Here is a 12,179-nt window from a genome sequence, read left to right as displayed (position 1 = left end):
TTTATCCATCTTGTTTACATAAACTATAAATGATCTTGAAGGAAAGACCACGTATACTGCTTTGGAAATGATTGCACGATGTTCACATATCCTCACCCTTACATTCAGACACAACATATGCAATTATATATATTTTTTTTATTTTTTTTTGTCAAAATGATGTGGATGCTTGAGCATCTGAGCATACATGCAAGCTACGCCACTGTCAAAAATACCAACTAAATGTTTCCAATTTACAATAATGTGTCCTGACGAAAATCCTGATCCTGCACATCCTACAGTGAAAACATTTTTCTTTGATATTCGTTGCCTAGTTGGCACATTCAGCTATCAAGACAATCAACTGCACTGTAGTTTGAACTTAATACACCTCATTCTATTCCCTTTACTGACAATGTGTCTGAGGTCGTTCATCTATGTGCTGATCTCGGTTGGGATATTTAACAGAAGGCTTTAAATATAAATAGAAAATTCCAAATAATTTTAAACTGATTTCATCGCATTGTTCGGAATGATCCTGTTCACTTGTATTATTTTCTCTACCTATAATCAACTATGCATGAAACATATGTGTTCATAATTATATAATGAACATGTAACTATTTTTAAATATCAAATTACAATGATGAATATTTCAGGTAAAAAGTGTTGTTCCAAATTAATTTTACCTCATTATTTCCTGATGAGAACGTGGCGCCTAGACTAATAATTTCTTCCACCGTATCTATATTACCTTTTCCGGTTGCTTCATGCAGAGGAGTATCCCCCTAAATAAGTTAATAGTAACTATAATTAAGCACATCTTGTATTCCTAATTCTTACTTACAAAAAAACATACTTGTGTGTTTTATTAAACTGTCTTTTTTCATGCATATAGTAATCTATTTTCGTATCAGTAATCCAATGAAGTCAACTTAATTATTTGATTTATATGATACATTATAACTTTATATTTCGTAAAAAATGATCTGATTATCATAAAAAAAATCATTATTTTACAAAAATCATTATAATTATTATAAGAAGAAGTTGTATTGTATTATTATAGCAAAAGCATCCTTAGATGAAATTCCAAGATGAACACTCACTTTTAAATTTTTAATGTTTATATCAGCGCCATTTGTAATTAACACAGAAGCTACGTTATCGTTACTGGCACAGTGGAGTGGTGTACTACCCTGAGAAAAAGAATTGAATAAACAAACCATGTATTAAAAGATGTCGATTTACGAATTTCAAAGTGGAGTCTTTTCATTCTAATATGCATTTGCAAGTTAATCAACCATTTTTGTTATGTCTGGACAAATCGACAGAATAAACCACTGTTTATCTACATAGTGTCAAAAGGTTTACGTAAAAGTTCAAGACTGACATCATATCACTACAATGATGATCGTTTTAAGGTAGTTTTTGCGTTTAGTTTTGACCAAAATGATTGATATTTGTATTATTGATTTCATTATTGTTTGACGACAATTTTTATCATTCGTTTCTTTTTTACAAGAATGTTAACTACAGATACCACATTATTTCCAATCGGCCAAAATGTATTAAAAAATAAGAAAGTTGTTTGTCTACTCGTTATGTTCGTGTTTTATTGTGGTATCGTTTATTTCTCTTCGTTTTATGTTATGATTCTCTCTTTCGTTTATTTAGCCTGTTTGTTTCCAAATTATAATGGACATGCTATTGTTGATAGCATTATGATTGTTATGTTATTCTTTGTCTTTTTTTTCATTGAACGATACTGATTGATATAGACTCACTTGATTATTGATACAGTTTATTTCAGCGCCATTCTTAATCAAAATATCAGCTACTTCACCGCTTGTGGCGCAGTGGAGAGGGGTGCTTCCCTTTTACCAAAAAAAGATAAAAATTAATGTAGATGTGAACATAACTACAACCAAATTATACGTTTCATACTAACCTAACTTTTCGTCCCAAAATTGTCAGATTTTTATAAAACATTATACATAATTTTAGCTGTAGAGAATAACATTGAACATTGTTTATACATACAATTGCCGATTACATTACGGATAATTGCAAGTTTTAAATAATGATAAACAGTATTGTGTATACCTTATTACTAAAGGTATTATCTGAAATAAATCAGCTTATGATCATTCGTGTTTGTTATACAATGAAGGTCTTTCTGCAATTACAGACTTAAAAGAGCGAGTGACGTTCAATCATTCAATTAATTATTTCGCGAAAAGGCTCACATAAAGACTATGATGATTAAAATCTTTGTTTAGAAAACATCACATCAATTAACATGTAATTGACTGTCTTGAATTTGTATATCCCATACACAAATATAAATTATAACACAATATATGTTTACTTGCCTCCTCGTTGATTGCTCTTACATCTGCATATGCCTTGAGTAATACATTGGTAACTTGGGTATTACCATTATATGCAGATAAATGAAGAGGTGTCCACTTCTGAAATATTAATTGACGTTTTATTGACTTATTTGTTAGATTTACTTAAGGAATGACTGTAATATTTTTTCTGTCTATGGAGAAATAACATAAAAAACGTGATGAACACTGAATAACGCGCGTAGTGGGTTATTTAACAGTGCGCACCACATTTTTTTTATGTTATTTCCAATAGATTGACACAATATTACAGTTATTTCTTATAAGTTAATTCTAAATTCCATTTTAAACCTGCGTAAATCATGAAGAAATGTTGATGACGTCATGGTCACATGAAAAAATTGTGTTATGATAAACAAAACGACGTCAGTCAAATCAAAAGACGCGTTACATCCAAAATCAAATTGTTATAAAATACGTAAACGTTTTGTTGACCATTTTTCTAGATTTATTTACATAAGATGGAAACTTTATGACTTTTGATCACTTTAATAATGTATACAATATTAAAACTTATTTTCTCACATATCAAGGCCTAATTTTGTCAATAAAAAGGTATTTAAAAGAATATCAAATATGTCCAAATGACTTAAAGAGAGAAAACGGTCCAGTTTTGCCCTCGGTATTAAAGGTTTTTTTTAAATCCCAGAAAGGTTCAAAAGATATGTATAATATTTTGAATGGTAAAAAGTCAAATCCTAAACAAAACTGTTAACAAAAATGGTCATTAATTCTCAATGCAAACTTCAATTGGAAAAATATCCATGTATTGCCCTTTTATATTACAAAAAATTCAAAATTGCAGTGGTTTCAATACGGAATAATACATCGAATTTTAGGCACGAATCAACTTCTCCTTAAAATAAAAATTAAAGCTACAAATATTTGTAGTTTTGGGTGCGGAGGGGTCGAAACAATAGAACATATATTCTGTACGTGTCCATATATATCAAAATTATGGGAAGACCTTAACTCCTGGATATTTGAGAAGACAGAAATAGAACTAACTTTAAATATTGACTTGGTTTTATTTGGTATTTTAACAAAAACTGATAAAAATGATATAAGAAACATAATACTTCTGTTAACAAAATTCTACATTTATAGAAGCAAATTAGCTATGGAACAAACCAATATAATAGCACTTAAAAATTATTTAAAGGAAAACTTATTAATAGAAAAAAATATATTCTATAAAAATAAATTACTTAGTAGGGCAAAAAACTGCTGGAACCCCTGGACTTCTTTATTATCATAAAAACAAAAACCAAAAACCAAATAGACTCCACATATAATGTATATATTTCATATCCAAACAGCCTCTGTCTTAAAATCATTATCTGCAATGTATCAAACTAAAACAGCTGTGTCTATTAAATATATTATATATCGTCTTTTTAGTGTATATAACTATTATGCATACAAATATGTGTAAATTATTATGTTCATGTGCAAATAAGAAAAAAATAAATTTAATATAAAAACAATATATATATACTTTTTCAAAACCTGTGCATTTGTTATACAGATAATTGTGTTTGAAAATCTAAATGGTAAAATTCTTTCTTTTTGAAATTACTGACATGATATATTTTTTAATTTTTTTTCAAATATTGAAAATTGAATGTCTAATACTAACAAATACTAACAACTGTATAAATATGATATTTACTAATGTTAACGAGGCCGGGATAAGGTACTGGTACTTGATGTTTTAAAACTAACAAATGTACAGATTTCAATAAAATATGATAAATTAAAAAAAAAAGAAGATTTATTTACATATAAAAAAGAAGTGGTATGATTGCCAATGAAACAACTGTCCACAAGAGACCAAATGACACAGTATTTAACAACTATAGGTCACCGTACGGCCTTCAACAATGAGTAAAGCCGATACCGCATTGTCAGCTATATAACCCCCGAAATGACAAAGTATCATAATAACAATAAAAAGAAACAAATATTTAACAAGGAATCACAAAAAGCAATATATCAAACTTAAGGATGTACTTAGGTGAGGTTTTGGAATTTGTATCAAATGTTCGGACTCCTTGGTGTTTTTCCATACAATACAATGTAAAATATTTTGCCCCATAACACCCATTTATTTTTTCATATAAGACTTAATAGCTCATTTACCAAAATTTAAGAAGATTCTTGATTTTCTTTCTTTTGTTTTGAGACCCAAATAATACCAATGCAAATATAAAGTAAAAGTCCGAGTCAGCCTTTTCCCGCCATATTTTAAATGTCAAATATCTCGAAAAGGATGTCCATGACCTATCAATATTTTTAGCTTATCTTTATCCTTAATTGATGCTCTACCAGCTTAAAGTATCAATTTTAATTTCTTAATTTCTCATTTTTTACCTAACCTCACCTAAGTACATCCTTAACAACCTCATTAATTGCTTTCTTATTTTTGAATTTTATTTATGTATGATTAATCTACTCATTAACGACTGAAAAAGCACTGGGACCATAGGCCAGATCAACATGGCTCTAACGCAGAATCGCGCACCTGACGTCAGAATATAAACGTCACACAGGTAAAACAACAATTAGCTATACATCCTGATTTGTTACAAAGTGCAAAATATAATCAGGTAAAAAAAAGCCTGACCCATGGCACTTTACTGATAGGATAACCACTTAAACAAGTAAAAATAATATGACAACACGGCTTAAAGGAGTGCAAAATAATTGTTGGATTTCATCTGAACGCTAGTTAAGGTAGCTGGAGATGTTTGCAACTTAAGAAACTAATCAGAAAAAAACAAGTTTCTTGAAGTCTATTTATGAAATTGAAATTGTCAGTGTTAATGAGATGGAAGAAATCATTTAGATCATCATGAGAAGTTGAGACGATAAGTAAGTTCATCACAACTAGAAACTTGGAATATAATAGTCTCGCATAGATAATACGTATACCGACTATAAACATTTTTGAAAGAATTCAAAAATTCGATATGAGTGATATAGAAACAGTTATGCAACCCCTTGGTCACTGAAGGAAACCTCATTAAAACATATTTTTGCATATCGTAGAAGTTGCAAAATATTACCTTTACCTCATTTCATCAACAGTGTGTTTCTAATTATTTTGATATTTCTGATTTTGGATGTGAGTCAAGCTATTCAACAGACTAAACTTTGTTTCAAGTGAAAAGTCCAGATTAGGGTTAAAAAAAATTATTCATCATGTTATAAACAACAATAACCAAAATACATTTTGAGGGTAACATACAGTCTTATAATTGGAAAACGTCCAAAAGCCTTTACTTTCAACGAAACTTTAAATTGAATGATTTTTCTGACAAAGTTTGCTACTCACTTCTGAGGTCACAGCATGCACATCAGCTTTATTGACGATCAAAATTTGCGTTAGTCCAATGTTCCCATAGGCTATTGCTATATGGAGAGGAGTCCAGCCCTGTAAAGAATTTGCAAGATATATCTAAAGTTTTTATTCTTTATTATATAAAATGTTGGTTTTTATTATTTTCCCCTATTGTCTCGGTGAAGAGGCTTTTGAACAGAAAATGTTTCCAAATAAACCTCATGAAGCTAGCGGCAACACAAATATTTTTCGTTTTTTTATACAGATTAGACCATTAGTTTTTGTTCGGTGTGAACCAAGGCTCCGTGTTGAAGAACGTACTTTCACTTATTATAATTTACTTTTACAAATTGTAACTTGGATGGATAGTTGTCTCATAGGCACTCATTCCATATATTCTTATGTCTAATATATTCTAATGCCCTTAATGCGATTAGGACTGGTATTGTCCAGATACGTTCGAACAGATATCCAGTCTAAACAAATATATCGAAATGTAATGCACCTTTATAGATCATGGATTTTACTCATTTTTAAGGCACTTCTGTGGTAAACAGTCGGAATATGAGCTCGACTTGAGTTACAAGTTGTATAATATTACATGTTCTGTTTTTGTATCTCTAAATAGTTCAAGATCATTGTTTTAAATCGCGTTAAATGATTCGGAAAAGGCAATGTATGTGGAAAAAAGTAAAATAACAAAAATACCGAACACAGAGGGAAATTCCAAACTAAATGTCCTTAATGAAATAATGAAGTCAAAAGCTCAACAACATATTCACGAATGTAAAACAATTGTAATATTCCTGACTTGGTAAAGGCATTTTTAGTGTATAAAATTGTGGATTTGGTTGTATAGCTAACTTATATAAAAAAAGAAGATGTGGTATGATTGCCAATGAAAAAACCTTCCACAAGTGACCAAATAACACAGAAATGAACAACTATATGTCACCGTACGGCCTTCAACAATGAGCAAAGTTCGTACCGCATACCCCTATAAAAGGCCCGAAATGACAAATTTAATGCAATTCAAACGAGTAAAGCCTTTCACTTGTATGACAGTCGCATAGAATTCCACTATATTTACAACAATGTTTGAGTAAAACAAACAGAGTAACAAAATCAAACAAAAACCAAAAAAAAAAAAAAAAAAAACACACAAAGGGAATCGCATCAACACCAAAAGGAGCAATACCGGATGAGTCGATAGCTAGGCGTTTCCTGTCTTCTGTCATGCATGCATCGCTTAGACTTCCCGTTAAACTAGGTTAACAGTCCTTTTTGATAGTTAATTGTATTTGTATCTACTAAAATAAGAATTTAAATTTCCTACATACATATAACAAATGAAACTTTCCACTTATTGAAAAAAAAACTTTGTAATTTAGGTCCTTTTGACATAAATAATCAAGGCAGTCTGAATAAGAAAAATTATCTAATGTGAACATGAACTAAACACATTTATTTATAGACCAGTTGTTGGTATGACACGGGTTTTGTTCTTCTCATGTATGTTATGATCGCACCCGTAGGTGTCCTTCAACTGGCCCCTACAAAATATGTATACTAGTACAGTGATAATGGACGTCATACTAAACTCCAAATTATACACAAGAAACTTAAATTAAAAATCAAACAAGACTAACAAAGGTCAGAGGCTCCTGACTTGGGACAGGCGCAAATTTTCGACGGGGTTAAACATGTTTATGAGATCTCAACCCTCCCCCTATACTAAAAGTAAACGCACAACAATACGCACATTAAAATTCAGTTTAAGAGAAGTCCGAGTCCGATGTCAGAAGCTGTAACCAAGGAAAATAAACAAAATGACAATAATACATAAATAACAATAGACTACTAGCAGTTAACTGACATGCCAGCTCTAGACCTCAAATAAACTGATTGAAAGATTATGTCTTCATCATATGAATATCAGGCACAATCCCTGCCGTTAGGGGTTTAGTATCATACTATCATAAAATATATAAAAAGAACATAACCCGTGTCATGCCAACAACGGGTTTTTTTTAATAAATAAATGAGTTTAGTTCCGATGCAAAGACCCTATAAGTTACTTCGATGATTGCATACTGTGAACAAATTAAGTAAAAAAGTAGACAAGTGGTATCTATGTTATACAAAACAAAATCTGGTAAAACATACCATGAGAAATATGTCAGTATGACACTTTGTCGACAGGTTATGAAAGACAGAAAGACAGAAACATAGAACTGTTCAGTCTGAAATCACACATTAGTCATGTAAAATTATCGAATATTCATACTCACACCAGAATCTGTACTGTTAACGTTTGCGCCGTATTTAATCAAGATTTCTGCGATTTCTTTGTTCCTCGCTACATGGAGGGGTGTTTCGTCGTTCTATTAAATATATATAAAAAAACCAAATCAGGACAATGATATGTGAGAACACTTTTATAATATTTTTATGCAATGTACATAGAGTAACCGATCGTCTAGATAACGTCGCAAATATATGCATGTATCAAGTTTTAACAGTACGATTTGAAATAGAAATATTGCTAACTTGATATCTGAGTTTTAAATTGTAGTTCGTCAGCAGAACGATGGCGCTTTTAGTTCTATATTATTTGGCAAAACAGTAACTAATGACTAAGTGTAAAAGTGCTTTTTCCCTTTAAACAACCGAGATGATTCTAAGGCATTTTGTTTGAAAAACTGCATCTCGTCAAACCATACTTTTGGTAAACATTTTCCCTGATTTTCAAAGGACATGGCATCAACTTAAAAATGTGTGCATGCATCATAAGTCATTACAATTTAAACGCGAAATCATGCCATTGCGGGAGAACCATCTTTTAGCATACGACCAAAATGAATAAATAAATATATATATATATATATATATATATACAGGGTCTCATCATGATATATTGAATCTGTGTCCTTAACGTATAATGTGTGGATTGTACACAGTTTCCATCATTATTCTGCGAACGCGAACATTAAAATCAGAAGTTACAAAGATCGTTCATATAAATGTATAACATTAACTCACATAACTATTTCTATAATCTACTGAAGATCCTCTGGTTAATAGTTTCTGTACTTGTTCAACATTTCCGTCATTTACTGCTCGGTAAAGTTTCTTCAAAAATATTAAACATTATGAGATTGGCATAATTTATGACTATGTTTTCGTAGTGTAAATCGTCTCAACTGTTGTGTTATATTTCTGGTTTAAGTAGTGAACGTTTGCTAGTTGGTTTTCAAAATGCAATGTACGATAAAACTGCTCTTGGATATTATTTTTTACACCATTTTGAAAGTACCAATTTGGACGTTAAAAACTGAAACATTTACCACAAATAGTTTGCATATCCCTTTTTGCTGTCAATTATGATAAATGGATGACCCGTGTTAAGAGTGAGCCATATCTCTTGCATGTTAAAGACATCCTTGTAGATTTCGAAAAAGAGCAGGCTAATGCTGTTACAAGGCAGCACTCGCACCCGCAAAGTAGAAAGGGATTAATATAAGTTGAAAAACTTGTTTCCCAATCCACTATAAATAAATATGTTTAAACTAAACTAAACTAATAATGCCAGAAATGTTTATTCTAAAATAGTTGATAAGAGGTTTTTGTACAGGTATTTAACGACAATGTATATGTTGCAAGTGTAAACTTTTGAACAGTAGAAATAATTGTTTAGTTTCTCATAGAAAAAAGAACATCAGTAGGGGATAACAACGATATAAGTGTTATAGAACAACGCAAACAAGGAGCAGAAAACCACATAAAGCCCCAGATGGGTCTTCAATGAAACAAGAAAATTTCGCAACTGGAGTCAGGCTTCGACTGGCTGATTAATTAAGAAATAATTCATGAGGGCTTGAATATATCGTGATTTTACTACGGGTTGGTCCTTTATGACAAATAGTTTACCCTGAGCGATAACGGGGGTAATATATTGGCATAAAGGGACAAACCGTGATAAAATTACGATATATTCAAGCACCCATGAATTATTTCGATTCTAATAGGACAATACGGTATATTTTGTTGGATCGAAGCGCTCTAGGTAGAGGCAAATATTTGCCATTCCCATAAATAAACGCACTACTAAATTCAGATTTAAAGAAGTCCTATGTAAGAATAGTCAACAAAAGAATCAAAACATAATTATCATCCATAAATTATCAAAGCAGTTACAGACAAGCAAATATCATGTCTTAATCATATGAAATTTAAGTTCAATTCCTCTTCTAAGGGGTAATGTGTCTTGTCATTATAAATTGTATGAAAAGTATATTTCCGGTAATATGCCAAAAGCTTGTTTTTAAAATGATTTAGAATCAATTTAATTAAAAATACTAGGCTTGTCAATAAACACTCGCGCTTCGTCAACACAATCAAAAGAAGAAATTATTCAATGAAAATAATGTATACAGTTACAATTTAGTAGGTTTTTTATTAAGTGCATTAGGAATGCTAAAAAAACTAATATTTTAACGCAGAGATTAGAGGTATTTGAACAAGTGATAAGCTGTACATTTCATATAATAAAAGAGGTTCTTGAAAGAGAGCAGAATCTATATGATGCAATCTCAATCATTTACAATAATAATATATAAGAGGAATGTTAAAACTCATGTCTGTTTCGAAACGATGACTAGTACTTTGTGATCGGGTTGGTGATACACTTTAGGACAAGATATACCCAAGGAGCGGTATCGATCCATTGCATGTAATGAAAATATCATTTAATAAATGTTGTGCGTCAAAAGCACCTTCCGCAATGTTTAAAACTCACATATTTGAAAGGTAAGGTAAGTATGTTTATACTTAAAGAGCTATACCATAACAGTTGACATATAATGAATTCTTGAACTCAATTAAAAGAGAGGCAAAGGATTACAAAAATACATTCAAACTCAAAGTCAAAAATAAATTGACAACTCAATTAAAATTCCAAAATATTTCAAAATAAATAATAACAACAAAAACATACCTCGTTTAAATCGCACATGATTATCCCAGCTGAATGTACCTTAAACGATATAGTTATAGACATAATAGATATCGGATAACATTTCTTGAAATGTTAACATTTTGCAAGAGTTGAAAAAGCATTATATTATATAAGAATTTTATTATATCCCATAATGTATATATGGCCCTACAGTGAATACAGTCAAACATTTAGAAGGAAAAATAACAAAGCACTGCAAAATGCATACAATTTAAGTAACGATATAAACTCTGTATCAAATAAAAATAAAAGCTGATTATAAGTGGTATAAGTTTCTAAAGTGAAAAACAAAACATCATGTGTTAAATCTTTTTGGAAAATTATTATTACATTAACATAATTTAATTGCACATGTACATCTACGCAAAGCAAACGCTTGAAACAAAGGAGATTGTTCACTTATATCATTCCAATTAAAGCCAAAATGAAATCAGTGAGTGAATTAAATGAAAATATAACCAATCCATCTATTGTTGAACAACAAAGTTTAACGTTATCATAATAAGACGGGTTTAAATAACCTCATAAAATCGTGTCACGGACTTTAGAGATTATGCAATTCATTTAATGAAGGTTGTTTACCTAAATAGTAAACATTCACACTTGATTTAATTTCAATCTATTTATATATTTCACACGGTATCATAATATCTGAATGAACATTGAATCGTTTCCATAGTAAACTAAATGTATCTTTTTATTTTCATATCTTCGTTTCGAAAAAAATACACTTGCTAGGTGTAAATATTCTGTGACAAATGTTCGACAACATATCACAAAAGAAGTAGAATCCTAAGATATTTCATGTGCTAAATATTCTACATTAAAGAACGTTCACAACAGTGCATAATGTACAATTTAATGTGTTATAACGTTTCCCTTTCATAGTCACATATTGTTGATATGAAATCATTATGCATACTTATTTCGATCATCAAAAGTTCATTGTGTGGGTCTTACTTTTTACCTTTTTTTCTTTTTATTTAAACATTTATCAAATACTGCATGTAATATGATTTATTATAATTTGCTGTTTGTTTTCACATTTATGTTTATGTTTAAGTTCATGTTTAAAAACAAAGTTCAAAATGGGATCGTTTTAAAATATTCAATAAGATAAACAACATTTATTTCACCTGGTGACCTATTTTAAATGTTAACTTCTTTTAAAACTCATTACAGTAAATAGGTGTTTTGCGTTTCCTAATTATGTCGATTAAGTGAAATGACACCTTTGAATTTACAATTGATGCTTTCCGTCGCATTTCTACATGTTTTAACAACATAAGGCATACCATAAATTGCATTGTCTTACCTTTGAAATACGCACACACACGGCAAACGTAAACAACCTTTCTCTCGGTTATCACATGTCAGACAGTGTTTAGATATTTTTTGTTGATTTTAAAACAGTTCAAATGCTCAT

General features: G+C 30.4%; 2 protein-coding genes across 2 annotated transcripts in view; both read right to left on the bottom strand.

Annotated features, from left to right (window-relative positions):
* LOC143050853 (uncharacterized) overlaps positions 1-1,956 on the bottom strand; it is a 23,817-nt gene extending 21,861 nt beyond the window's left edge. The window contains exons 1-3 of the mRNA XM_076223959.1: positions 1,767-1,956; positions 1,089-1,178; positions 669-767 (exon numbers count right to left, since the gene is read on the bottom strand). The gene's annotated coding sequence lies outside the window, so the exon portion shown is untranslated. The remainder of the gene's footprint in view (positions 1-668; positions 768-1,088; positions 1,179-1,766) is intronic.
* On the bottom strand, positions 748-12,179 carry LOC143050852 (notch-regulated ankyrin repeat-containing protein A-like). Its single transcript, XM_076223958.1, has 7 exons — positions 12,069-12,179; positions 10,733-10,771; positions 8,779-8,868; positions 8,028-8,120; positions 5,731-5,829; positions 2,351-2,453; positions 748-767 (listed from the first exon to the last, which is right to left on the bottom strand). Exons 2-7 carry the CDS (start codon positions 10,748-10,750, stop codon positions 748-750), a joined length of 423 nt encoding a protein of 140 aa, XP_076080073.1. The 5' UTR covers positions 10,751-10,771; positions 12,069-12,179.

The sequence above is a fragment of the Mytilus galloprovincialis genome, chromosome 11 (genome assembly GCF_965363235.1).
Source record: "Mytilus galloprovincialis chromosome 11, xbMytGall1.hap1.1, whole genome shotgun sequence".
Taxonomy (NCBI): domain Eukaryota; kingdom Metazoa; phylum Mollusca; class Bivalvia; order Mytilida; family Mytilidae; genus Mytilus; species Mytilus galloprovincialis.
The sequence above is the reverse complement of the archived record's forward strand: the minus strand, read 5'-3'. Positions and strand labels throughout refer to the sequence as shown.